The following is a 26,848-nucleotide window of genomic DNA, read 5'->3' on the forward strand; positions in this document are numbered from 1 at the left end:
AACACAAACAACAATTCTGGGGGAATGGTTCGTCCTGAATTCTTTCCCAGTTATTTAATATGCCCTGCAAATATGCTTTGGGTAAAGAGAAGGGCACTCAGACTACTTCAGTATGTTAGAATTTGAGATTGGACATTTTGGGGTGCACGCTTTCAGTACAGCAGGGGAGGCAGGGAAATTGACCATGTGATTCCCAGTAACATTAATGCAAATCCCAGGGGGACAAAAATTGCCCAGTACACTACTAGGGAAATTTATCCCAGTCTGTAATTTGATGAGACTGCAGTTATGTCGATTAAAAACCCACCTTCATATTCAAAACACACAACATCTGTGGAGGTTACAAAACTGTAAATGTAACAATCTTTTTGTTTGTTTTACAAGGAACCGTCTGAAATTTCAGATATTATGAACGCATGCAACCAAAATAACCACCCCTTCCCTGAAACTCAACTGGGGAGAAAATAATGCCCATTCCCCCAAACTTCCATACTGCTAAGCCCCAAGTTCCTTGAAATCTCATCCATTCTTTGTTCTCAGGACACATATACATATGGGTACCAGTTGCTGTTTTAACAACAGGGCAACAGACAGGACCAAAAGGAGGGGTGGAAACAGGTCTATGACACTGGAGCTGATTCACAAAGTCACAACAGAGCCTATTTGGGGAAGGGGAGGGACAGCAACAATTTAAAACTCTGCAAAATTCTTTTTAAAAACATGATCTCTCTTGAAAAAATAATCAGAGCAGTTTTAAAAACTTCTCTGCGCGCATCTAGGAAGGAGGGAAAACCAATGAGGATCAAAGATACGGCTGAAAAAATAAACACGATTCTACTTTGCGAGGAAGAATTCCATCGTTCTCCAAGGGGCACTCAACATGCCCAAGGTTTGTTTGGTTTTTGTCTTGCTGTGTTCTCGTTTCTTCCTCTTCTGTTCCCAGCAAGGGCGCTAAGTCTTTGGTCTCAGAACACTGGATGCAGCACAGCATTGCAAGCACATACTAAGAGCGTTTGCAGTCAAGAAGGAGCAAGGACTGGTCCTGCTGAAGTGATGGGTGGGAAAGGATGCAGATTGTTAGCTCCTAGATGGAGCCTTCGCTGTGCATACTGTGATTGGACTTGTTGTGTGTCACGCAGTTCTGTTCATTCAGCAGGTTTGCCGTCTCATCCGGCAAACCATCATGTAGCTCCGTAAGAGTCAGTTCGATTTTAGTGTTTTCACTGTCCGAGGACTGAGGTGTCTTGTCCATCCGGGATGCCATCAGGGCATTTTGGTACTGCTGTCTTGAGATCTATTTCATGCAAACAAGGGGGGTAGGGGTGGGAAACACACACACAAAAAAGACACAATAACACTTTGGTTTCTAATGCTGGTGTCCTACAGGACACACTATGAACATAAACTCTTCTCCTCTTGCCAAATTCTCCTTTCAGCCCTGTTTTTCACGGGATCGTCCCACTTTCTATAAGACAAGGCTGAGTTCTGCAAGCCTAGCAGGATAACAGAGAATCCTAACTTAATGTCATGATGTGGTGACAGTTCAACGTGACACAACATTGTGATGATAATGTTGCCACGTGGTTCTATCCTGTCTCAGTGTTGTGATGCATGGATTTGTCTCACTCTCAAGAGGCCCAAGAGACTTCCAGTTACTCCTAGCTAAAAGCCACTGATGTTGTGATGCAAATTTTTAGGGCCTCATCCAAAGCCCATTGAAGTCAATGCGCTTGGGATCAGATTCTTAGAGCCTCTGTAGGAAGGGAGTCAAACAAGTGTTGCAATTCTGACACAGTTCAGCAATTCATGGTCTCACATGCAGCGTGGGCCAAATCCTGAAGTCCTTGCTCTGATTCCAATGGGTATTTGCCTGAGTAAAATCTGAGCTCTACACAGGGCCAACATAGATCATAGAATATCAGGGTTGGAAGGGACCTCAGGAGGTCGTCTAGTCCAACCCCCTGCTCAAAGCATTAGCCATTTGAAAAGTATCTTAGGTTAGCCAGCTTCTTGGGGTTTGCTATACTGGAGTAGCATATAAGTCAAATATTTCAATACCTTTTCCTGGTACCTGACGCTCCAGAGGAAAGAAAACCCACTAATTTCACACTATACCCGATAGTAGTGCCATGCTATACATGGGGAAATGGGGAACTCCTTCCTGAAAACAGTGAGCAAACCCCTTGCACTGCATTGGATTCACCTTCCCAGTTATATCAGCATATCGCTGTCTGAAATGATGTACATGTAAGATGACCCCAACTTCTGAGCAGCAACAACAGACTGACATGTGGGTTGGGAAAATGAAGGAGGTGGGAAAGGAGTTCTGCTTCTCCCTCACTAGGATCGTATCTCTCAGAGCAATTTCAAGGCATGCGGGTGCAACATAAACTTGGGTTGCCTCTCAATACAAAAAACTAATTGGCCATTGCAGTGTATAACAAGGGCCTGTAACACTGACAGTGAACTCTCAATTCACCCTGGCCAGTTTTAAACCCTTATTAATGTAAGTCTGTAAGACTCAGTGCATCAGTTGCTTGGAGCACGTGTCTCTGTGTTAAGACAGCATCACTTAAATCTTATTCCCAGTATACCTGGGAACATAATCAACATCTCAAACATTAAAAAGATTTTTTTTATTCTCTCCCTTATTTAAAGAGTTTTGAGTATCTGATTAACTGTGGCAAAGGGCAAAACAAGTTAAAGTGCACTGTTCGAGCAGTGTGCTTACAAAGAAAGTCTGAATGTAAGTAACCAATTGAAAACGGTTTTGTTTAAATTAAGCACCACGATCATTCAGGGACAGTGGGATACCAGCTTCCCTAATCTAACGGGGGACTTCAGCTAGGTTTGAATTTCTGGTTCCATCACATTGGTCTGCTCATCCCACAAGATCTCTACATATTTCAGCACCTTGCCTGCTTATCATGATGGGACACAGAGAGCTGAAGAACAGAGCAATATGCATGTGCCCAATGGTAGTTAGCACGAGAGGTGGGCCTGACATGGGGAGTCCAGATGCAGAGATGAAGTCAAGACTTCTCCAAAGTTGAGGAAGGGGAACAAGCTGGGAGGCAGGCTGGATTCCAAGTTACATTCTGGGCCAATTTTTATTTAGAAAAATAAATCAGTTGCAGCCACCAACAAATTCTTCATTCTTCAACTAATGAGAGCGGATTCAGATTGTTCAAAAGGCTTTACAAAACTTCACAGCAATAGATGGGCTTTCAAGACTAACTCCAGTGGAAACTTTTTTTTTTTTAAAGCTTCCTCTGAAGTGCTGGTAACCAGAAAATGAAGTGACCAGTCCAATTTCACTGTCCAAACCGAGCAGTGGAGGAAAGTCAACCAACAGCAGAAACAGGGGAAAGCAGGCAGTTTAAAATGACTACAGCTTGCATAATCTTAGTTGCTCTTTGTAACTCAAGGACATAACAGATCTGCCATCTCCCTCCCCTTGCCTCTCAGCTCTGCAACGTAGTGCAGCTTTTCTGAGAGGGAAGCCCCGCTGACTCTTTTCCTACCTTGACAAACTGAATATCTGAGAGTGCTTTCACTGAATAGTCTGGGACGTACACCTGAAGAAAAGATGCATTCAGCTGATTGTTGCTGCTCCCCAACGTTGGTGTCACTGCTTCAATGCGATCACCTCGATTTAGAGAGTCCGAATGATTCAAGCCACAAGGACGAGGGGGTGACTTGTTTTCAGCTGAAGAATAGGAATGAAGAGAGAAAAACTTTTTAAATAAAGCAGGAAACAGTTAGTAATTAGTTCTCAAAGACATTTGTTAACCCATGATATAGCACGGAAGACTGCACAGGTACTTAAGTCATTGAGTACACAAAGTACAGTTCAGCAGCAAAATTACCGTGAGTGTTAGGACATTTTAAATCCTGAGCTAACTCGTGACATCACTATAGCTAGGATAACCTGTAAATGATTATGATCACGCACATTGTACAGTGCCTTTCATCCAGGGACCTTGGAGCCATTTACCAATATTTACTTCATTACACCATTTAGTACATTTCACCTACATCACAGGGGTGTCCTCTACTATATCACATCTGGTTGCTTCACAAGGTAGGGTGCATCCACCTTTAGAGGCTAAGGGACGTGGTTCTGATGGGCCAAAGGGCTCTCTCTTTATTTCATCTGTTTCTGAAACATTCTCCCTGACACCTGCCAGGGCTCAAGGTTTGAAGGGATAACTTGGGTGGATGCAGTTCAGAACCTCTGTCACCCAGGTGAGACAGTGGGACCAGCGAATTACTCTACTCCCTATGGAGAAACACCCAGATTCTGGAAAGGCCTTGGCGTGCTTGTCCTCTGGATATGGCAAAATCATGACTGATCAGCTTCTTGCTCTCACTTTTTTTTAAAGTGCTGAGCTTTGCTGGCCGACCAAAGCATTGTAGCCATCCCAGAAGGGTGCCGTGGCCATAATGTACCTACTGCAAATGGTCCCTTCTGGCTTTAAACTACGAAAATACTAAAATGCTGCTTTCCTTGTAAGATGACGTTCACTTCCTTAAGTTTCCACCAACTCAATGCCCTACACGGACTGGGGCCCTACGACACAGCAAAAGAGACCCACAGCAGTGAGTCTAAGAGGCCAGGTCAACTGACTTGGGCTCACATGGAAGGGCTACAAATAGCAGTGTAGATGTTCGGGCTGGAGCCCACACTCTGAAACCTGGTGAGGGAGTTGTGTCTTGGAGGCCCAAACAGGCCAGGCCCAAACAGCTACATTGTAATTTTTAGCCTTGCAGCACAAGCCCGAGTCAGCTGACCCAGGCTCTGAAACTTGCTGCGGAGGGGTTTTTTGCTGTGAAGATGTGCCCACAGAAATGCATTCCAAAATGCAACTTCCCAAGACTTTTAGCAGGTCCTCTTCCCTGTCTGGATGCAAATACTGTGTGTGTTGATCAAGATACAGATTATCTGCAAGATCAGTGTGGTTTTGGTCCCTATCAGGCCCAAAGTTCACCTATTCCAAATTAAAGCTAAACCTGGCTTGTTCTGAAGAGCTCATTGGGTAGCAAGTGCATCAAGTGAGAGGTCTCACTTTAAGACGTCATGGTGAAAGCCTTTTTGCATGGACTTAGCAACCAGCAGAACAGCATCTTGACAGCTGGAGCCTTTCTACAAAGGAGCTTTGATCTTAAAAGGTTTCACAGTGCTCTGAGCATTGTCTCCTTCACTTAATCATAAAATTCTTAAAGCCCTCCTTGGTGGCTGGACACAGATCTGCCTTGTCATGGGCAGCACAGCCCACTCTCTGCACTGGCCACATGGATATACAAACCATGCCGTCCTTGTAGGAAAATGAAATGTGGTTCTTCACTTCTTGCGTTCTTTTACCTTTTATCTCTTTCTAAAGTCCTAGCATCTCAGACTCCTTCTGGCTTATGGCGGAACTGAAGTGACCCTCCATTTGCCAATTGCTTTTAAAATCCAGTGGCTACTTTACATCTTTCATTTCAAAACAGCAAGGAGGAAAATAAAGGTTTTGAGAAACAGGCTATTCTGTGCTGCAATTTCCATCAGCGGGGCAATCATTTTGGCCTCTAAGAGCAATGCCAAGCTTAGACTCAGAGGCAAGCAGTCAGATTTCTGTCAGCCCTCCAAGCGGATACTCCCTTGTCGTCTTGGAAAACCACTATAAGGCTACAAAGGCTATTAGCAGAAGCAACCCAATGCTACTAGGCATCTTTCTTCACAGAAAGTAGTCTGACAATATGCCATCATTCTGTCAACAGACCAAATCAGTCAGCCTTTGCTTTGCCATACTGATGCACAAAATACATATCTATGTTGCAAGAATAGCACATCACTAGTTCTTGGAAGAAAGTTTTTTCTGAAGTAGCTTCAGCATCAGTGTGAATCTGACATGGACTCCTGAAATCCCCATTTATCAAGGGTAAGGAAATTATTAGAAAAATATGGTGAATGAAGGGGGGGAAGTGAATGGAAAGAATGCATGTGCTAAAAACATGGAGTGGATGGAGGCAGAGGACAGAACAAGAACAGCGAGCATGCAGGAGAGCACAAAAAGCAAGGAACTGAAAGCTTGGCTCTTCCCAAATTCCTACAGAAAGGATCTAATGGCACAAACCACAAGCCTAACAGCGAGTTACACATTTGGGATTAACACAATGGAACCATTTTCAGAATGCCCCAATACCACTGCCGAGAATCCTGGTATAGTCACCTCTTGTACCACATGTTCAGCAACACAACTGACATTGAGCTGCATTGTCAGTTGCCATTGCAACCAGGGTTACCATATGATTTCATTTCAAGTGGCATATCCCCTCCCCCCCCGCATTATTATTTTCCATTATTATTTTATTTCTTTCAGTTGGAAATAGCTAGGAAAAAATGTCTGGCATTTATATTGGAAATAGTTTGCAAGTTTGAGGGGTACATTTAATTTGTTAAATGGACAAATAAAAAAAAGATGATCTGGGCACAGCAAAATAATTGAGCAAAAAAGATAATCAAAGCTGCAGAGTTTCAAGAAAAAAAATAAAGCCATCAAACAGTTTAATTAAAGAAAGATTAAACTTTTTCCCCTTCAATTTTAACCGCTGGAAACTTTAACTGGGCATGAAAAAAAAATCCCCTGCAGGGCAATAACCTGTAGTTTGTTTGGAATGTGCGTAATACTAATTTTAGGACAGAGGGTAAAATATAGCAGAAAGTTAAAAAGAGAGAGGAAAAACCCAGGGAGTAGATGCCGCATAAACACCAAAAGCTCAGGAAATGGCCAATGAATGAGAGCTCCTTTTGGTTTGTATATTAAAGTTTGGGGAAAAGGGGACGGTTTTGTTTTTTTAAGCACACACACACATATTGTCCTGTTCATGTTCTGGTTAGAGGTACAGAGAGACAGTGGCATTAACATGAACATGGTAACTTCAATGGAAAACAAAATTTCAGCACGGCTCAGCCTCGGTTGAGGAACAGTCATTCCAGTACACTCTGCCATTTCCCTCGGGTAGCATTTTCATTTATCTCCTAACTAGGAAAGGCACCCCCGGTGCTCACTATAGGTAAGGTTGGCTTCCATCTTCCATTCTGGATTCCTCTCCTCCCTGTTTCCAATCATTCACAAATGCCCCTAACAAGGTCTTTTTGGCCTGATACATTCCATACTTGGTCTCAGCCCTGAAGTGAAACGTTTTGGGGAAGTTTAAGCAAAATCAGTTCAAGTTCAGTCATCTGAGTAACATGGTCTTAAAATAAACAAAAACCCCAATCCCCACATATCTCATTCACACATTACGTGTCTGAATAACTCAAATACCACTATGGGCAGAACTATCAAATTTGGCTTTATTTATAAGTCTCCATAGAAATCTGTGAAATAAATTAATTTTGAAGACGACAGAGTTTTTGAGCATGTGAAACAGGATATTCTGTGTATAAACAATATATAATTTAAATTTTGTTTGGAGATAAGGTACCTCTTTCTCAGTTAATTTTTTTTTTTCTTTTGGCAGTTCAGCAGTATGCTTTCCTCCATTTTAACTCCATCTTCTGCAGAATTGAGACATTTTGTATATTTTTACATGAACCCAGGCTAGGGACCAGAATATTATCTTTAAAAAAAAAATCACTCTGATACTGTATCAGTATAGGAGTAAGAGAGGCAAGAAGCTTTTCATTACCAAATATGTTCTCTTTAAACAGTTATTACTTTTATTTCATTTTGATGTGTCTGTAAGTTTGCTACCAATTAGTAATTAGTCATAAAAGAAAGTTTAGGATACTTACCTGTTAGGCATATCTCTTGGCTGAACTTCTCTCTAACAAGTAAAGGGGTCAGACAAATACAGACTGCAATGGGCTTTTTATTGTGTCAGTTCAGGCACAAGAATGATGGAAAAGAAGCATGCGGATTTACCTGGAGAACCTGCTGCTAATAATTCTGTTCTGCTGACAACAAAGGTACGAGACAGGGACAAGGGAACTAGAAGAAGGAGAGAAAAAGGGTGAGATCATGACTGGGAAGGGGACAGCTATCCACATTGCCAGGGAAAGAGTCAATTCACACTCTGAAGAAACCAGAAGCACAAATCAATTGCAGAAAAGAAAAGGGGGGAAAAAGCTGATTAGGCAATTTGTAGAAATAATTTAAAAAAATAAATCAGCAGAACTACATACATTCCACTTGGTAATCCTAACTGGCATTTAGTACAGAGATCTCTATTTACATTTCAAGACCCATTCATTTAAAAACAGTACACAATGCAAAAGCAGCAACCACTTTAGCCCAAGAGATGAAGAATAAAAATGAAAACCCGGCAAGTCATCTTGGGGGAAGGCCCAACGGGGGAACTAAATACAGAAACAAAAACAGGATAGATTTCACTATTCTTCAAATTCTTTTTATCAGACCATCGAAAAGAGCCCGCAATTCTCCAAGTTTAGCCATTTTAGGGTGAAGAACATAAGAGCAGCCATACTGGGTGAGACCAAAAGTCCACCTAGCCCAGTATCCTGTCTTCCGACAGTGGCCAATGCCAGATCCTTCAGAGGGAATGAACAGAACAGGTAATCATCAAGTAATCCATCCCCTGTCACCCATTCCCAGCTCCTGGCAAGGGAGGTTAGGAACACAACAGAGCATGGTTTTGCATCACTGCCCATTCTGGCTAATAGCCACTGATGGACCTATCCTCCATGAACGCATCTAGTTCTTTTTTGAACCCCATTACAGTCTTGGACTTCACAACATCCTCTAGCAAAGAGTTCCACAGACTGACTGTGCATTGTGTGAAGAAATACTTCCTTTTATTTGTTTTAAACCTGCTGCCTATTAATTTCATTTGGTGACCGCTAGTTCTTGTGTTATAAGGAGTAAATAACACTTCCTCATTTACTTTCTCCACGCCAGTCATGATTTTATAGTAACTTTAATAGTGATAATTTGCACTTAGGTAGCACTTCCCATCTACAGTTCAAACTGGACTGTACAGATATTTAAGCCTCAGCAACCTTGTATGGTCTTCACTTTCCGGATGGGGAAACAGAGGCATGAGGGCTGTTAGGGATTGGGAGTTTTAAAGAGTCAGGTAAGAGCACCTACTCTTGCTCTGCAGTGCCTCTCTCTGGCTATTACCCAGAGTGCTGAAGGGGAACAGCTTCCAGACCTACATGGAGAAATTACAGCCACTTTATTTATAAGAGTTCATCCTGGACAAAAAATCTCAAAATAAAATGTACTCTCTTAACATATAGAAAAATGCATCCACAAACTAACGGCTTTGCTACTGGAAAAGGGACTGTAGAAGAAGTAATAAATACAGAGCCACTAGCAGTCAATTTAAAACAAACCCCAGATGTATGCACTTGGAGTTTGGTGAGAGGAAGACCAACATGGATTTCAGAGTAGGAGGGCCCACCCTGGGAAAGATGCAATGACACAATCTATGGTGGAGTGGTGGGATCCCTAAAAAGACAGGTGTTGTCTGAGTGCAAAAACTGGAATGAAGGAAGGAAGAACCCAGAGCATGTCAGCACAAAAAGGACACTAGGAAGTTCACACTGAATAACAGTAGCCAAAGGAGTAGCTGTGAAAGATTTTCCAGAGAAGTGTTGGTACATGTAAGGTGAGAGATGATGCTCTAACATACCCCCAGACTCAGCTGTATTGTAAGAGCTGAACCTCAAAATGGAGGGAACAGGGAGGGTATCTCTCACACACACACACACACACACCTGTTTCTAGAGCACAGACAAAACTCTTCCAAGGATCTGTCATTTAGCAAATCTGCTGTTCAAAAACCTACAGGGTAGCAGTAAGATCTATTTAACTTCAGCACAACCATAATCAAGGAACAATTGCTCTCTACTTTGAATGTGAAATTGATAACATATATTCAGAAAAATGTCAGCTAAATGGCAACATAGATTACTGCTTACATCTCATATGTCCCAAAGAATTGCTTTTGTCTTTGGAATTTACTCTAATCATCTGCTCTTACAAGGAAATGATAATACCTTATTTATATATAGTACTTTTCATCCTAAAGGCTCTCAAAGCCATTTAACAATATATACTGAAATCATTAACCCACTTTTGAATTGCAGCTATTTCTTGGGTGGAACATGGAAGGTATTCTACTCCAGTAACACCAGAAACAAATTTCTGTGTGAGTGAAGAAAAACTTGTTCATTTGAAGCCATTCAAGGAATTTTAGGTTGGCAGAATGTAACTGCTAGACTAAACCACCAATATTTGTGAAAAGTGTTGTGGGATTTTTAATTACTTCAGCTGATCAGAATGTTGTTTTTTTTGTCTCTAGCTGAAAGGCAGCATTTCCAGCAATAAAATATGCCCCCTGGCACCATGGTGGAGGCAGTGGCTCAATACTGTCTAAGATGCACAAGTACTACCCGCTGAATCACTAACATCATTTTCTGCAGCACTTGAGATTTCTGGGAGGTTTCCCATTAGACACTGAGCCAGCCCAACCTAGTTTAGCTTGTGAGATTTGACAGAATCACAGCCCAAGATGGTACAGAGAGAACAGCACACTTAAAGAGACAATTGAAGTGTTACCTTTACTTCTTGTCATCAGGGTTAGCCCACAGTGAATATCTAATACATACTTATGTGATGATGGTGGCTTGACAGGGTACCTGGCTCACAAGATTATGGCTTTTGTAATGAGGGTTCGCCTGGGTCCCAGCTTGCTTTTCTCATTGTGGTTCCCCACATTTTTACTTACACATATTTTAAAGAAGATACATTTCTGTGCAAGTTGGTTGTACGGGCTGATTTTCAGCATCTTTGCATGATGGGAAAATCTCTCTTCCTCATTCCAGTATAACTGATAATTCTCAGAATCTCAGGCTTGTTTCACAAACTTCAGACTTGTCTACATGACAAGTTACTGCCCCCGCAAAGCAGGATGCCAATCTACAGTGCACCAGCTTGCCACGTAGTAATGCCCGACGTGGACACTGCTATACTCTGGGGCTTTCAGTACGCTGTAGCAGCATCCACATGGGATGTTACTGCGCAGCAAACTGGTGTGCTGTAGATTTGCACCTGGGCTTGCTGCACAGTAACTCGCCATGTAGACGATTATTAAGATATATCGTTATTCTTTCCTGATATGTATCATTTTCATTTGACAGCACCATATGTCTTTCTAGTACTTAGTATTACTTATCCTGTTCCTTCAGCCCCTATTGTGCTGCTACTAAAACAAATAAAAAACCCCAAACTCAACTGTCCCTGTATTCAAACAGAAAAACAGATCACTAACTAGCAGACTTCTTGTCTGCTCACAGCCTGGAATCTGGCAAACTTGTGACAACTGGTCATATTTCATGAGTTAATACCACAACCATGATCAATCTCTCCCAGGTGTGAAACACCAGCCAGCTAGTTACATTGGCAGGATGTACTGTGGATGCCAGCCGCATCAAACACCACAGGGGTCTCCCCTACACAGCTCCCTCCATCCACATTAACAGTGAGAGGCATGCTTGGGCATGAAAGAATTTCAAAAGCAGAAGGTAAGAGAACATACCTGGCGATGCTGTGAGGGCCATCACCCCATAATAGGAAAAAGCACCAGCTTCAAACTTCATTCCCTCTTTCCCAGCCTCCACTTCCACTTTCCCCTGTTGAGGAAAACGAGAGAACCATAATTAAAAGGGGCCTCAAGCATCCCAAAGATCCAGAGACCTTATAACAGGCTGGCACCCTGAAAGCTGCAGCCTTGCCTGAAGTGGCAATTTAGGGTTAATTCCTGCCTTCTGCTGAAGTCCGTAAAAATGCACAGACAAGGGTAGAACTTTCCACCTCAAATCAGTCCCATTGCCCCACAAAACTTTCCAGCCTCATATCTGCTCCAGCTAATTTAACTCAGCAAGGTGGACGGGCTCATCACTGCAAAGAAATACAGTAGCTTCTCAATGGTACTACTTTTTTCCACTTCCAAAGAATGTTTGTGCCCCATTAAGCTATTTACTTCGAACTGAAGGGAAGGAGTGGTCTCCAAGTCTGAGAAAGCCCATACTTACACACAGTTTGTCCATCAAGCCAGATCTACTCATTTCAGGTAATTGCCCAAAATTCACACAAGGCCCTTCCGAACACAAACACAGGAAATCTCAACTGGGAATGAGAGTAAGCTCAACATATTTTGGGAGGCTGAAGTTAAGGTTGTATGCTTTCCCACACAGAAAAGAAATCCACAATTCCTGAAAGAGTCCTGAGTCTTCTTTCTCAAGGTTCTTTTGGGTTAGTTGGTTTCCAACGGTTTTACAAATTCCACATCCCTTACTATTTGATACTGACATTTATACAGGATCTTATCAAAGGATCCCAAAACACTTTACAAACTATACACAAGTATACCACCACAGAAATGCAGCCGCTTCTGGTGTGGAACACAGAAGTTATTGAACAGCACATAACCACCCTATATCCATAAGTCTAAGACAGAAAAAGAACAGAAGTATCTATTCTAGAAATGCATTTTTAACATTCAAAGTACAAAATTAGAAGCTTCAGTAACTACCTAGTGGGACCCTATTTTCAATGCCACTCCCAGTGCAGTGACACCACTAGTGGATTTTGGGACAAGGGAAATAGAAATCTGATTCCATATCAAGCTGAAACTATATTTTGCAGGAGGAAGGAAGGGTAAACAGAAGTTAATTAATTACTTGCAGTGTTCTCAGTCTCTGCTGGGCTGGAGAGAAGGAACAGACTGGGTCCTCCCACATGTAATGGATAAATACGCCACTGAACCGATAGTCAGGTCAAACTGAAGCTAAAATTTAGGTTTTGTAAAAAACAAGCTTACACTAAACCTAAGACCAATATCTATGTTTCCAAGTGTTTTTTTCAGTTCAGTTAAAAACCATTTAAAAATAATCAGCCTGGCCCAGCAGTATTTTCAATCCAAACTATGCAGCAGTGTGCTGGCGCAGTCAAGTGCAATCAAATTATCTAGTCTAACTGTCCAAAATGAGAGTAGCGCAAAAAGGACTCCAACAGCATAAACAGGTCAGAAGTACGTTTGATCTTTATAATTATTTCAAAAACATACGGTTAATAATTTGTTAAAAATACAATGCTCAGCCTAGTAGAATCAATTGAGTAATTACTGGCAATTATTCATCACACAGTCATAGACTCCACCCCTGAAATTAGATGTATGCAGGTGGAATCCTCACTTGGGAGTCCCTTTGAAATTAATGGTTGGAAAGTTTGAGCTGGCAGTTAGCTGTAAAAATGGGCCCTCAATTCTGCGACCTAGTTATTTCATTAGTTACACACTCCAAAAATGTCACCCTTGCCAAATCTGGGCCACACGACGAGCATGTGGCATGCTGAGCAGCTTGATAGCTGAGAATCAGGCAGCAAAATTTCACATGCATGATACTAGAAGTGTCTTGCCACACTTTACAGGTCTGTCTTTGCATTTTTCCCAACATTGTTTAATAACACAACATGGATTTTGAAGAAAAAAAAAATGTTACAAATTGCTACATAATGTATTGCTGTAGAAGAGATGAGCCTATCCAGTGGAAATAAATTACAGTTCAGAAATCAGTAAATTAGACTATTTGAGATTAGATTAAAATTAATTTACAGAACTGTACATTTGTTTTCTTGTATATTTCCTATGTGAAAGAGTATTAATATACCTTGGGACATCCAGATCAGAGACTGACCATATTGCCAACCAAAGGGAAGTACCTATTATATGCTGATACTTGTTGTGGTAGAACCAAACCTTAGTACCACTTTTACAGCATGTCTTTTTATACACTCACTTGCAGATGTGACACAGGCATGTAGAAAAGTTTCTTCTAAAAATAGCATGTTAGTTTTTACTAATCATATGCTTGCTTATTACGAGATGGTTTGTTTGTCTTAATGTGTGCTCTTTATTATGCCCATGCAATACTGCATCCTACAGCACTTGATCTATTATCTTGCCTACAGTGTATTTCAAGCTGCAGTGATCCACTGCAGAAGTGTGGGAGTTCACAGAGCTGATAATTCCTCATGGAAAGCAATCCATATTAACAAAGCTCAACTGGATACACAGCACTACATTTTTGGTGCTCCTTTCATTCTTTATTACTAAGATCATGGAAGAATAAAGGCATCTTTATGTTTAATGCCACATAAGAGAGTCTACAACCCTGGTTTACAGCATAAGTTATAGTACTATAATGTTGTTTTGAAAGCTATTTTGTAAACACAACTGAACCCAGTCTACTCTGAGATTTGAGAAGTTAGCACCTTTCCAGCGAGATCCATGTTTAAATACCATTCTTGCTAGAAAGGTGCCACTGGGTTTCAATCTCAGTGTAGACAAGTATTCCTATGCGCCTTATCTCCTGAGGAGTAAAGTTCAGTGTTCATCTCCTGAAGAAATTAATGAGAAAATATACTTCCTAATCTCGAAGACAAAAGAGTATTTCCTCATCGCCTGGGCCTGTAATCTCATTAGATCACACAAATTAAGCAGGGTCAGGCCAGGGTTACTGCTTGGATGGAGGACCTCCAGGAAAACCCACAGGGCTGGAGAAAGCGAAGTTGGCAGTTCAATAGGTGGCGCTCTTCCCTAAATTAATACTGAACGATTGTGCTGTGATTCTGGAGGTGCAGACTTTCAAACATAAAAAATGAGTTTTTGATCAGCTATCAAACATCCCACGGCACTTTTTGCAAGGAAAAAAATGCATTCGCTAGAGTGTCCTGGCCAAATGTCAATTCCAGTCATTACATTTTGCCTACCAATGTTTTCCCAACTGTTTCAACTGGACACAAAATTCTTCGCTGCCTGCCCAAATAATACTGGCTACATTTCTGTTGCAATTTTCAACAGATGATCCTTTTTGAGAAGTAGGGGCCTATTATCCACACCGTACAGAAGGTTAAAATTGAGTCTGGGAGCAGTTGAATGAGTTGCTCAAGGTTAGCAACTTAGCAAGAGTGTCAGGAAGAGAGGCCTGGTGGCCTGGCTCCATACCTTAAGAAGTAGACTAACATAACAATTTAAGTTTAGATATGGAGGGGAAGGAGTAAGGAGACAGATATCATGATACACTTATATCTAGTCATGTGCCTGACCTGTAAAATGAGAACAAAGTAGTCGACAGGCTTGTTTCTCTGGTAGAGGTAGTATTCTGGGGCTTTCTTGTTCTTCTCGTCGTATTTCAGCTCCTGGATGACATGGGGATGTTTTAGCAGCCTTAGGAGGATCTTCTCTGACATCTGGGATGGGCCAAATGCTTCTACTTCTAGAAACACAAGATATAACTTGGCATTACACCTTACATGCATGGGGATGAATTGGCATTAGTTGTTAAAAAACATGGAAGCAGAGGCATATGTTACAGAATTGGAGTTTTCCTATCTTTTGAGCCTCTTAGGGTACGTCTGCACAAGGATAAGGACCCATGGCACGACTGCACCTGACCCAGGTCAGCTGACTCGGGTGCAGGCTTTGGGGCTAAAAATTGCTGTGTGGACACTTGGGCTCTGGAATGGACCACCCTCAGCCCGAGCCCAAACATCTACACAGCCATTTTCCAGCCTGAAGCCTGAGCCCGAGTCAGCTGAGCTGGGCCAGCCAGTTTTATCCCTGTGTATACATACCCTGTGGAAGAGTTTCACGGGAAAACAAGACCTACTGCAGTTCCCAGATATTACAAATGTATTTGCCCTCCTTGAGTTAATAACATACATTTCAGATAACTGAGAATGATCTCCCCAACATGAAGAGAAAAGGAAGAGGAATCTGCCCAGCTGAGAGCTCAGAAAGCCATAGTTGTTCGGGCTTGCTCATGGACTGTGAAGGGAAGGGGTTTACAATTAGGGTCCCGAGGACCTTTCAGTTTGGTTTTGAAAAGATGTTAACGTGGATTCATTATTTATTGCATTTGTTTCTAAAGATCCCTGATTGTTCATAGACCTAGAAAATGGCTATAGATAGGCCCACTGCGTAAACCCAAAGAAGAAATAAAGGAAAGGTGCCACAGCCCACATGGGGACAGCGGCTCAAAGTGAGAGGCAGAGTGCAGGCAAATTCACACCAGTGGGATTAATGCATAGCACACAGAACACATCTTATAATCTCTTGCTCTTATTGTTCAACCTTCCCAAGGAGAGCTATTTGAAGTGAAAAAAGTCCAGCTTTTGGTGGGATGGATTAGGCCAGGGACACTCAAGAAGTAGACATGCAAATTGCCAATACTTGCTAACGTTGGTTTCAGATCAGGACTTTGGAGACACAGGACTGTCTGCAGATCCTGGTCTGCATTTAGAACAGTCCAACCAAACTGTAATATCTGACTTACATAGCAATGCCTCCACAGCCAGACTTAGATTTAAATTATAAAATCATTTTACATTTCCTAGACAAGCACAGAAACAGCACCACCAAATTAAGTCAATAAAAATCTGTCAAGATGGTGTTTGGGAACTTCCATCGAACTTCGTGCACATAAATGAACGAAGTGCTATTTGTTATTAAAGCCGCGTCTTCCTGTTGAACGGTTTTCTTTCACTGGAAGCAGCAATGATGAAAGGTGCTGACTGAAAGGCCTGTACATGGAAAGCCACTGCCTACACACCAAACAGGTACAGCATGAGCAATAGCAGGTCAAGCTTCACACACGCTACTGCTAATGGCTCTTATCTCTGATGCAGAGAGACCAACTCTATGATGAAAAGAAAATCCAGTCGCAGTAGCCTACGCAATCCATGGGCTCTCTGCAAAGACTGCCCAGAGGGGGACCAACCATCATGGTGATTTGGGAATGCAGACATCTGCCCACTAAAAACTGGACTGAAGCCACCAACTCATGCCCCAGAGGCCAACAAGAAATCCATTTTAAAAATACAATTCCACAATCTGTTCAATTTGCATTTAATTTGCAAAGAAAGATTTTCATTTTCATTCAAAGCCTCATGGAACAGGTTACACTTTCCCCCTGAAGTCCAGGATCTCTTCCCAGATGAGCCACCAAAGGGGAATTACAGTCAGCAGTCCAGTGAACTGGCCAGTTGGCACAGAGTCCTCATTAGTTTGTTCCCTGAACTCTCCCTAGTGGGGTGTACTTGCTAGTCGTTAACCTGACTGACTCTACACATGCAGTGTGGCACTTGCATTCAACCTTACCTTTCAGACCAATTTAAAGTTACTGGTCCACCCCTGGTAAATGTCTCAGAGGGTTCATGCCGACACTGAACACAGGAGAGGAGAGAATTTAAAAAGAAAACACAGAATACACAAAAGTGGCATTATTTGTCACCAAATTGTCCAGCCTCCCTCCCTGCCAGCACTGCCCACTGGCCTCGCCAGCCTCCACTGACAATCTAGCTCTCAGGCACTTGTGTGATTGCAAGCTGCAGTAAGCCGTACTTGCCTGTTGCCAGGAAACGGTGCATTGCCAGGAGGAGTTGTGGTGATATTTTAACCTTCATCTCACTGTCTGTCTGTTTGAAGGCAGAGAAGTCCTGCTTCCTGTCCCGATGTGCTACTTTCTTTTTTGTCTTGTTATCAGCTGGGGAAGGGAGGGTGGGAAAAGGAAGGAAGCAAAGTCTGTTAGAACAGGGTCCAATATGAGCTTGACTGAATGTAGTTATCTGAGGCCTTGTCTACACTACAGGGAAAAGTTGATCTAAGCTATGCAATTTGAGTTACGCAAATAGCATAATTCAAGTCAATGTAGCTTAGATCTACTTACCGCGGGGTCCACACTATGCGACGTCGACGGGAGACGCTCTCCCGTCGACTCCCCTTACTCTTCTCGATCTGGTGGAGTACAGGAGTTGATGGGAGAGCAATCTGTGGTTGATTTAGTGGGTCTTCACCAGACCCAATAAATCGACCGTTGATGCATCAATCACCGTGCGTCAATCCCCTGGTAAGTGTAGACAAGCCCTAAGACAATCCAAACTGCAACAGCCATCTAGAATAACAAACAGGACAGAGAGACCTCCCTACAATATACTCAAAGCCGATTATATGAGTGATAAAACTTTAATTGTACTACAGAACTCATCTTGCATTTGCTCCACAGGGTGTGGTCTCAGGCAGCAGCCCAGAATCTCACCAATTTCAGTGGGATGAAGGAATCTGCCTGTGGAATTTGGACTGGAGGACCATGGCCTGTATTGTTAGACCTAGTGGAAGGTCTTGTTCTCAACAGTTTTACTAATGATAAACAGAGAAGTCATTTCAGTATCTGTTGCAGTCACTTTCGTTCTCCTATGCACATTATAGGAATACCTTGCAAATACTCAGGTTATTTAACTGCAGACTGAGCTATTTAATGTAACTGATAAGCATTAAAGAACCACCATGGTATGCTACCCCCTGACGGTACAGATCATTATATCTATTTTCTATGTATTATAAAATATTTCACACACGCTATGTTAAAAGGCTGTGAAGTCAAGCACTCAAAAGTTAGTCTTAATTCTAGTATTTTCTATCTGTGCAACTTTCATTTGGCCTCCTTGTCCATATGTAGTATGGTACAGTCTTTCGTTACACAATCACATCCATTCTTGGGCTTCTCATCTCAGTCCCAGTCTCCTCGGGTTCTTCCCTTCCAAGCTCCTTATCTGATTTGTCGCTTCCCCTTGCCCTGGCCTCCAGTCTTAACCCCCTCTCACACTGCTTGTCCCAACTGCTCTCAGACCCAATCTCCCTCTCCTGTCTCCTTATCCCACTCTTTGCCCAGCCAATGCCAGTTCTCCCCCTATACCCCGGCTCCTCGCCAGATCTTCCTCTCCCCCCAACCCCACTGGTTCTCAGTCCCAATCTCTGCCAACCTACTGGTTCCAAGAACCCCCACCTCATCTCCTCCCAGCTCCTGTCCCCTTGCCCAGTCATTTCTTGTCCTTCCCCCACATGCTCCCAGAGGCACTCTACCTTTCCTCTTAACCTCCTGGCTATGTCTACACCCCAGTCTCAGGCTATGTCTACACTACCGCAGTAAGTCAACCTATGCTATGCAACTCCAGCTACGTGAATAACATAGCTAGAGTCGACGTACCTTAGGTCAAGTTACCGCAAGGTCTACACCACAGGGGGTCGACGGGAGAACCTCTCCCATCGACTTACCTTACTCTTCTCATTGGGGGTAGAGTACAGGGGTTGACTGGAGAGCCATCTGCTGTCAATTTGGTAGGTGTTCACTAGACTCTCTAAATCAACCGCCAGTGGATCAGTCTCAGAGCGTCGATCCCGGCTGCAGTGTAGACCTGCTATCAGTTCCTTCTCCCCCAGTGGCTCCTTTTTCCATTCTACATTCCTCCCCCGAGTCTACCTCTTGTTCCTTGACCATTTGAATCAGATGTTTCCTTCTCAACACTGCACAGGCTCCTACACGCTACCAGGCCTCACTGAGAGCACAGCAGAGACAGACTCCCTGCTCCCAGTTCAGGTGCCCTGACCTGGTACAGCGCAGTGGCAGCAGCCCAGAACTGCATATGCCCCAGGCTGAAGCATGACCAAAGCAGATAGAATCTTTGGGAGTCTACTGAGCATGTGCAAACTGCAATTTTTCAAAGGCTTACAACTTAGCCAAATTTGGGCAGATTTTCATGGAGATGGCAAAAAACCCATCCTTGACACAAAGCCCACCCCTACTGGCAAATTTCATGTCCCTGTCCCAAAGCATGGGGGCACTAGAATGTTTCAAACAAGAAGTTGCTACAAATTTTTAATACGGGCAAAATGAATTTTTGTTTGGCCTGGTTCTTGGAAATAGCTGAGCCATGCTGACTGAAAAAATGTGAGCCTGACGCAGAGACCCAGCAAGGAAAATTTCAGCCCAGTTATAACTAACTGAAACCAGATGGAAGATGGGAAGCGTCAGGTAACCTTAATTGTAAGTAGTGCCATGACTCTTGCCTACAAAACTACACACACAGAGTGATGTTTCCCATACAGGAAGCTTGACTAGAGTTCAGGTTGCACAAGAGTTAATTTCCACCCCATTACAACATAATCACTAAACATTAAGGAAACCTGCAGTTAAGACAACATTAACGTCAAACCCCACAAAATTTATATGCTTTACCTCCTACTCACAGCTCATATACCATGCACAAACCACTTGTACTTTCCATCACTACACTGATTTGGAGTGAATACTTGGACTGAATACTAAATAATATAAATACAAAATACTGGTGGAATGGATTCTAGTGCTTCATAATGAACCAACAGGTCCCCTGGATGCTTTGTATTAATTTACAGCAGATGGTTTTGGATTGCCACAGCATCTTCCAGGAGGCCAGGAAAGTTCTCTACTATTTGTATTATACTGCATAAATGTACAATAGTTAAACTTTCCAAGGAAGAAAAATTTCACATGGACTTATGTTCACCAGATCTAATTTATCAGCCTACAAAGACCATGAAATATAGAGCCTAATTTTCTGGCCCCTTTCACAGCATTAATACAGTCAACCCCTTTTTATTTTCGGTATAAAATATAGAATAATCCAAATTATTTCTCTTTATAAAAAAGCAAAAAAGCTATACCAAAAAGCATAAACAGTACCTCCCACCTCTGGGAGCACCCCATTATCATCAAAGAGGCAGGTATAATACATCCAAAGGGAGGATGTTTTTGCAGTGTAAATGAAATCATAAGATCCTACTGTAAAGCATTAAGCTACAATCCTATTGAATGGACAATTAGAAGAGTTGATAGTAATGAGAGTTCCATCACACAGATGGTGAATTCTAGATGTATTATAACAACACCGCTCTTATATTGGTGCTTTTCATCAGTAGGTCTCAAAGCACTTTACAAAGGAGATCAGTAATAATATCCCCATTTTACAGGATGAAGAAACCGAGGCCCAAAGCAGGGGGCATGCATGACTTGCAGAAGGCCACCCAGGAGGCAAGAGCCAGGAATAGAACCCAGGTCTCCTGAGTCCCAGTCCAGAGCTCTATCCACTAGGCCATATTGCCACCTTATAAAACACACTTAAGGTAAGAATATTATGTCTTAAAGGACTGCCATACAGGAACTTCTGGGCACCTGAATACTGATACGATACTGACAAACTGAAAATGGTTCAGAGACTAACATTCTATTAGGAAGCTGAAGAGATGGACCTAGGAAAGATTCACTTAATATTTACAGAAGGGGAAAAGAACAGTGAACCAAAGGATATCTGAATAGCATAGGGGTATTTCAAATGATTATTTGTATTGTGATCATGCTTATAGGCCCCAATGTGCTAAGCCCTACACAAACACACAGTAAGAGACAGTGCCTGCCCTCAACCAACTTAAAGAACAGTTAAGACAGATAAAGGACGAGAGAAAAGAAGTACTGCATTTGTAACCCAGTTGTACATGTGGGAAATGGGCAGAGGGAGAGATTAGGTAACTGGCCCACAGTGAGACAGGAAGTCTGATGGAGCTGGGAAGGGACCCCAGATTTCCGGGGTCTCAGTCTAGGGCTCTAACCACGACACCTTCCTTCGTCTCAAAATATATTAACATTAAGGAGGGAAAGGAATTGTATTAAGTGGTGCAGGGAGAAATAATTACGGGCTGAGTAATCACAGTACTCTGAAGGAAAGTACCTCATCACTACTGTGTCCCTACCAATTCACTGGCAGTGACCAACTCTAAAGAGAAATCATCCAACTTTCCTCTACGAAAGAATGGGAGTAGTACCGAGAGTTCCCAAGGGTGACGTGGATATTAATCAAGGAGAGGCGTGGAGATCTCGACAGGCGCAATAAGGACACAGAATAGGATTGTTTGAGGTGGGAAAATGATAACTGAAGAAAACTGAAGTTTTGCTCACATAAGCCATTGGGATTGAAGGGTTCCACAAAAAAACTGTCCTGTCTCAGCTAGAGGGTCATGCACAGAGGGGGCCATATTGCAGAAATGAAAATGTCGTCAGCCAGCATGTGGATTTGTGTGGAAATTTGAGTTTCTAGATCTTAAGTAATATGTCATCACCTCTCCCAAAACAAATTAGCTAGACCGAGAACAGAGATTGGAAGAATTCTCTTTGATGTTTAAAGAAAAAGCACAAAATACATCTACTCACTGTACAAATCAGTTTCATCTAGAATCTCAGACTTGATGATTTCTTCAATCACATCTTCTAACGTGACAATTCCCAGGACTTCATAAAAAGGGTCCCCTTCCCCTTCATTGTTGACTCGCTGTACTATTGCCAGATGAGATTTGCCTGCAGGGAGACAGATTAACAATTATGACTTTAGACTCAGAGATTAGAAATGGAATTATGAGAAAAGGATAAAAATAGACACTCATAAGAAACTGTGCTTCACACATTCTAGAACAGAGCAACCATAGCTTAAAGGGATACTGTCAGGTAGAAGAAAAAATACATCAGATTTCCATATGAAAATGCCGTTCCTGTTGCTGTCACAAGTTGCCTCTAAGATTACCAGAGCTGAACAGTTAGACATATTGAACATTCCTCCCAGTTTCGCAAAAAGAAAAGCTTATGCTCAGATAAATTTGTTAGTCTCTGAGGTGCCACAAGTACTCCTTTTCTTTTTGCAGATACAGACTAATAGGGCTGCTACTCTGAATCCTCCCAATTTGTTTACCCTGTGCATTTGTCAGCACTTGGTGTTAAGTCCATTTCACTGTTTTGTTGATGGTCAGCTTCACTTCCTGTCTTGTACACCAGCACCAGGACATCACACCCCTCCACTGCTTTGCACAGAGCTTCCATACATGCATTTCCTCACACTCTAACATCAGCAACAAAGCTGAAACTGAAGTAGCAGCAGGCAGGTGTGTGCAGAAGGCAGATGTGGGGGAGGAGAGGTAGGTCCGATTGTGTTTGGTGGCAGTGCTCTGTCTCTGCCTTCTTCTCCCCCCACCACCAAACAAGAGATTGGCAGGCAAGTAGACAAGCCCATAACATTATAATTTTCTTTTTAAATGTAAGGCATACTATTTAAAGGGAGTTTTTTCAGAAAACAGAGTATTTTGAAATTAAAAAGAATTCAGGTTGACGTCAAAGCACGTCAAATTACAGCAAAGAGGCTAAAGCTGAAACGTGACATGCTAGTAGCAATGAAGCTCCCTCCGATGTCATCAGTGGCTGTGCTTATTTCACAGTGCACTAACAACTCTTAAAATCTTCTCTGCCACCTACTTTATCGTTTTGTTTCATAGAACATGATAATGCCATGGACACAGAATGAAAGAAATACATTTGATAGCCGATTTCTATAGCCATCACTGAAACTCACTTAACGGCAAAGCTACGTAGAAAAATGCCTCCGACTCTGGGATCAAAGAGTTTGCCAAGACACAACCAACCAACCAGACCAGAGCTACACGCTGAAGCACAGGTATAGTGGTCTCAATGTATATGGTCTATTACGAACTGGGCAATATTATATTGCATCCCCTTTGTTGGTCTCCAGCCTGGCATCTAAGCCACCCACTCTGCGATCCATGGAACATAACCAAAATAGTCCAACTTTTGTTTCCTTTGCTCAGACCCCTTTATAGGCAATAATGTCTGGATGCATAAAGATTTGGATTATTAGACTAACAGGCATTCAAACTATTCCAACCCAGGCTCACTCATGCTCAAAGAATGAAAATATCTTGAACAAATTAGACCAGAGAGGAAAACTTATCAACGACTGATATAAACACTGCATCAGGTCAAGTCAATTCACTTCGGTAAGATTTTCACATCTGCTTTCCCAGGGACCCAACATAAGCAGTTAAAAACAATTCTTGGTGAATGCTGTCTGTCGAAAGTTAAATTCTTTTGCTATTCCCAGCTTGTAATCATTTAAAAGGAATTTTCCAAAGCAAGGTCTAATATTAGACTCAAAATGAAGTTTCCATTCCACTTAGGCGATATTCTCACCAAACTAACTACTGCATAATCGGATTGTCTTGGAGCTACTCGTTTAGATGCAGATGGACATACTTTAAATACCAGCTCCACAGAACCAATGAGTCTTATCTTGAAGGGACCTTATTCAAGAGTGAGTTATTAGAATGATTATTTGCAATTTAAAAGATCAACATGCTTAGTGAGCTGAAAGTCTCACTGATCTCTCTTTACCAGCATTTCTTTCTGTGTGTCCCTGGTGAGATTTCCAGATCTCTCAACCTCTCTCAATTTCTCAGGAGACACCACTTAAAACTACTGGGCTTTGTTCCCCGCAACTGAGATAACATTAGCTAGATACAGTGCTGTCCATGCAATAACTTTTTTGATGTTAGCCTGAAGATCTGGAGGTAACATCAACGCAAGCTCCAGAAGTCAACACATTTCTTTTCAAACTAGAAGGCACCACTCTTTTCAATGAGCTGTTGATTTCTGTCACATCCCAGAATGGACAGAAATGAGCATGCAGTCATTTAGATGTTAATACAACAGAATAACAGTTCTAGATCTTAATAAATAGAAGAAAGTATGCTCCGCTCTATACAAGACAGAGGACAACAAGGTCCCTTTCCCAAACAATTCACAATCTATTGAATTGTTTCAGCTCTAGATTATATAAACACAGCCTTTTACTCCATATCTATTGTCCTTTCAAAATAAGGCAGAACTGGTTTATCTAATTTTACATTTCAAACAGAAAATAAGAATCATTTACTAAGTGTGAGGTCACGGAGTTAGAGACACATCTGCCAAGCATTTGCCACCACTAAACGTTTCAAAGTGTAAAACATTCTCCATGACAGAATCCACCTCATCTTTGTATCTGTGGCATCCTTGTTATTTTGGTGGAAGATGCTTAATGTGGGAAGGTGAGCTATTCCATTAACCACCCGTATTTATGCAACTTTCTTTAAGGTTCCTTCCCCACTCTGAACTCTAGGGTACAGATGTGGGGACCTGCATGAAAAACCCCCTAAGCTTATTTTTACCAGCTTAAGTTAAAACTTCCGCAAGGTACAACTATTTTACCTTTTGCCCTTGGACTTTATTGCTGCCACCACCAAGCGTCTAACAGATATATAACAGGGAAAGAGCCCGCTTGGAAACGTTCCTCCCCCCCCCCAAAAAAATCCTCCCAAACCCTACACCCCCTTTCCTGGGGAAGGCTTGACAAAAATCCTCACCAATTTGCATCGGAGAACACAGACCCAAACCCTTGGATCTTAAGAACAATGAAAAAGCAATCAGGTTCTTAAAAGAAGAATTTTAATTAAACAAAAGGTAAGAGAATCACCTCTGTAAAATCAGGATGGTAAATACCTTACAGGGTAATCAGATTCAAAACATAGAAAATCCCTCTAGGCAAAACCTTAAGATACAAAAAGACACAAAAACAGGAATATACATTCCATTCAGCACAACTTATTTTATCAGCCATTTAAACAAAACAGAATCGAACGCATATCTAACTAGATTGCTTATTAGCCCTTTACAGGAGTTCTAACCTGCATTCCTGCTCTGGTCCTGGCAAAAGCAACACAGACAGAGAGAACCCTTTGTCCCCCCCGCCTCCAGCTTTGAAAGTATCTTGTCTCCTCAATGGTCATTTTGGTCAGGTGCCAGCGAGGTCATCCTAGCTTCTGAATCCTTTACAGGTAAAAGGGTTTTTTCTCTGGCCAGGAGGGATTTAAAGGTGTTTACCCTTCCCTTTATATTTATGACATGAACTATGAAGGATTTTTTTTAAAAACGGGGCTGTGCCCTTTTTCACTTCTTTATGATGCAAAAAGAAGGTCAGAGGGGTTTTTGTTTTTTTCCAGGTTTATTTTTTGGCTTGTTACCTCACAAATATCAATTATGTCAAGACTGCTCTTCTCTGGCTTTGCTGGAAGACGTTTTGGCAGGTCATGTTATTGAGAGAGCCAATCCTTTTGTTGAAGGGATGGGCTGTGGAGAGTAAATCTCTAGGAAATACACACTTTATCGATAATGTTAGTCAGTCATTGAAGTAAAACAGATGTTAATAAAAATACATACCCTCTCCCCACATTTTTTATAATTTTATTTTAAAAACAGTTTGACTAAAAGTCCCATCCCATCTCATCCGGCCGACTTGCACGCTCGACTCCTGTGGTATTGTCATTTCACTGGGTTCCCCAGTCATCAGTCTTTCAGCCTAGACAGCAATTAGCAGGGGAAAAAAAGGCTAAGAGGAAAACCGATGCCTTTCAGGCCTTTTTTATACATCATAAAGATGCATTATAAGGCACAAAACCAGGTTTTTCTTCCCTTGCAGGCCACCTTTAAGAGACCTTCCAGAATTATTAAGCAGAACCAAGCTCCACCTTTATTAAAAGATTACATATATGAAGCAACCAATTTTTGGTCAAATCCTTTAGTGGTAATTTAAAAACAGGTTTCACTGCATCTTTTGAAGCTAAAACTAAAATATATACACAGCTGAGTAGTGATGTAACTCACAGAAACACCTAACCAAACAGACAATCCATAATGACTGGTTAGCATTTTAGGTACAGAACAAAATTTAAAAAGAAATATATAGCAAATATATATGGTATTCTCTTACCTCACCTAGACGCCTCAAATGTGCCTTTTGCCATGATAAATAGCAGCCATGCATCTACTACATCAACCTCTTTTTACCTGCCCACTTTAAGTGTCAGTCCGGTGAGATGCTGATTCTGTCAATGCTGCTGAACTGCATAATGGCCCAGACTGCTTGAGAGAGGTGTGATCTAAGCAGCTACTGGGAGACAGGAACTCCTGAGTTCTTACCTTAGCTTTATGGACTCGCTCTGTGGTCTCAGATAAGTAGTTTCATATCTCTGCCTCAGTTTCTCCACTATAAAATGGCGGTAACAGTAACAACTCACAATCTTGCTC

The 26,848-nt window shown here is 42.0% G+C and overlaps 1 protein-coding gene across 1 annotated transcript in view; it reads right to left on the minus strand.

Moving 5' to 3' along the window:
* Positions 1-297: 297 nt before the first annotated feature.
* CNNM2 (cyclin and CBS domain divalent metal cation transport mediator 2) overlaps positions 298-26,848 on the minus strand; it is a 171,882-nt gene continuing 145,331 nt past the window's right edge. Inside the window, exons 2-8 of the mRNA XM_077821867.1 lie at positions 22,097-22,240; positions 17,423-17,560; positions 15,123-15,292; positions 11,554-11,647; positions 7,914-7,979; positions 3,525-3,709; positions 298-1,294 (exon numbers count right to left, since the gene is read on the minus strand). Coding sequence (XP_077677993.1) covers positions 1,085-1,294; positions 3,525-3,709; positions 7,914-7,979; positions 11,554-11,647; positions 15,123-15,292; positions 17,423-17,560; positions 22,097-22,240 — 1,007 coding nt within the window. The 3' untranslated portion in view covers positions 298-1,084. The remainder of the gene's footprint in view (positions 1,295-3,524; positions 3,710-7,913; positions 7,980-11,553; positions 11,648-15,122; positions 15,293-17,422; positions 17,561-22,096; positions 22,241-26,848) is intronic.

This window comes from Eretmochelys imbricata, chromosome 7 (assembly GCF_965152235.1).
Source record: "Eretmochelys imbricata isolate rEreImb1 chromosome 7, rEreImb1.hap1, whole genome shotgun sequence".
Classification (NCBI taxonomy): domain Eukaryota; kingdom Metazoa; phylum Chordata; order Testudines; family Cheloniidae; genus Eretmochelys; species Eretmochelys imbricata.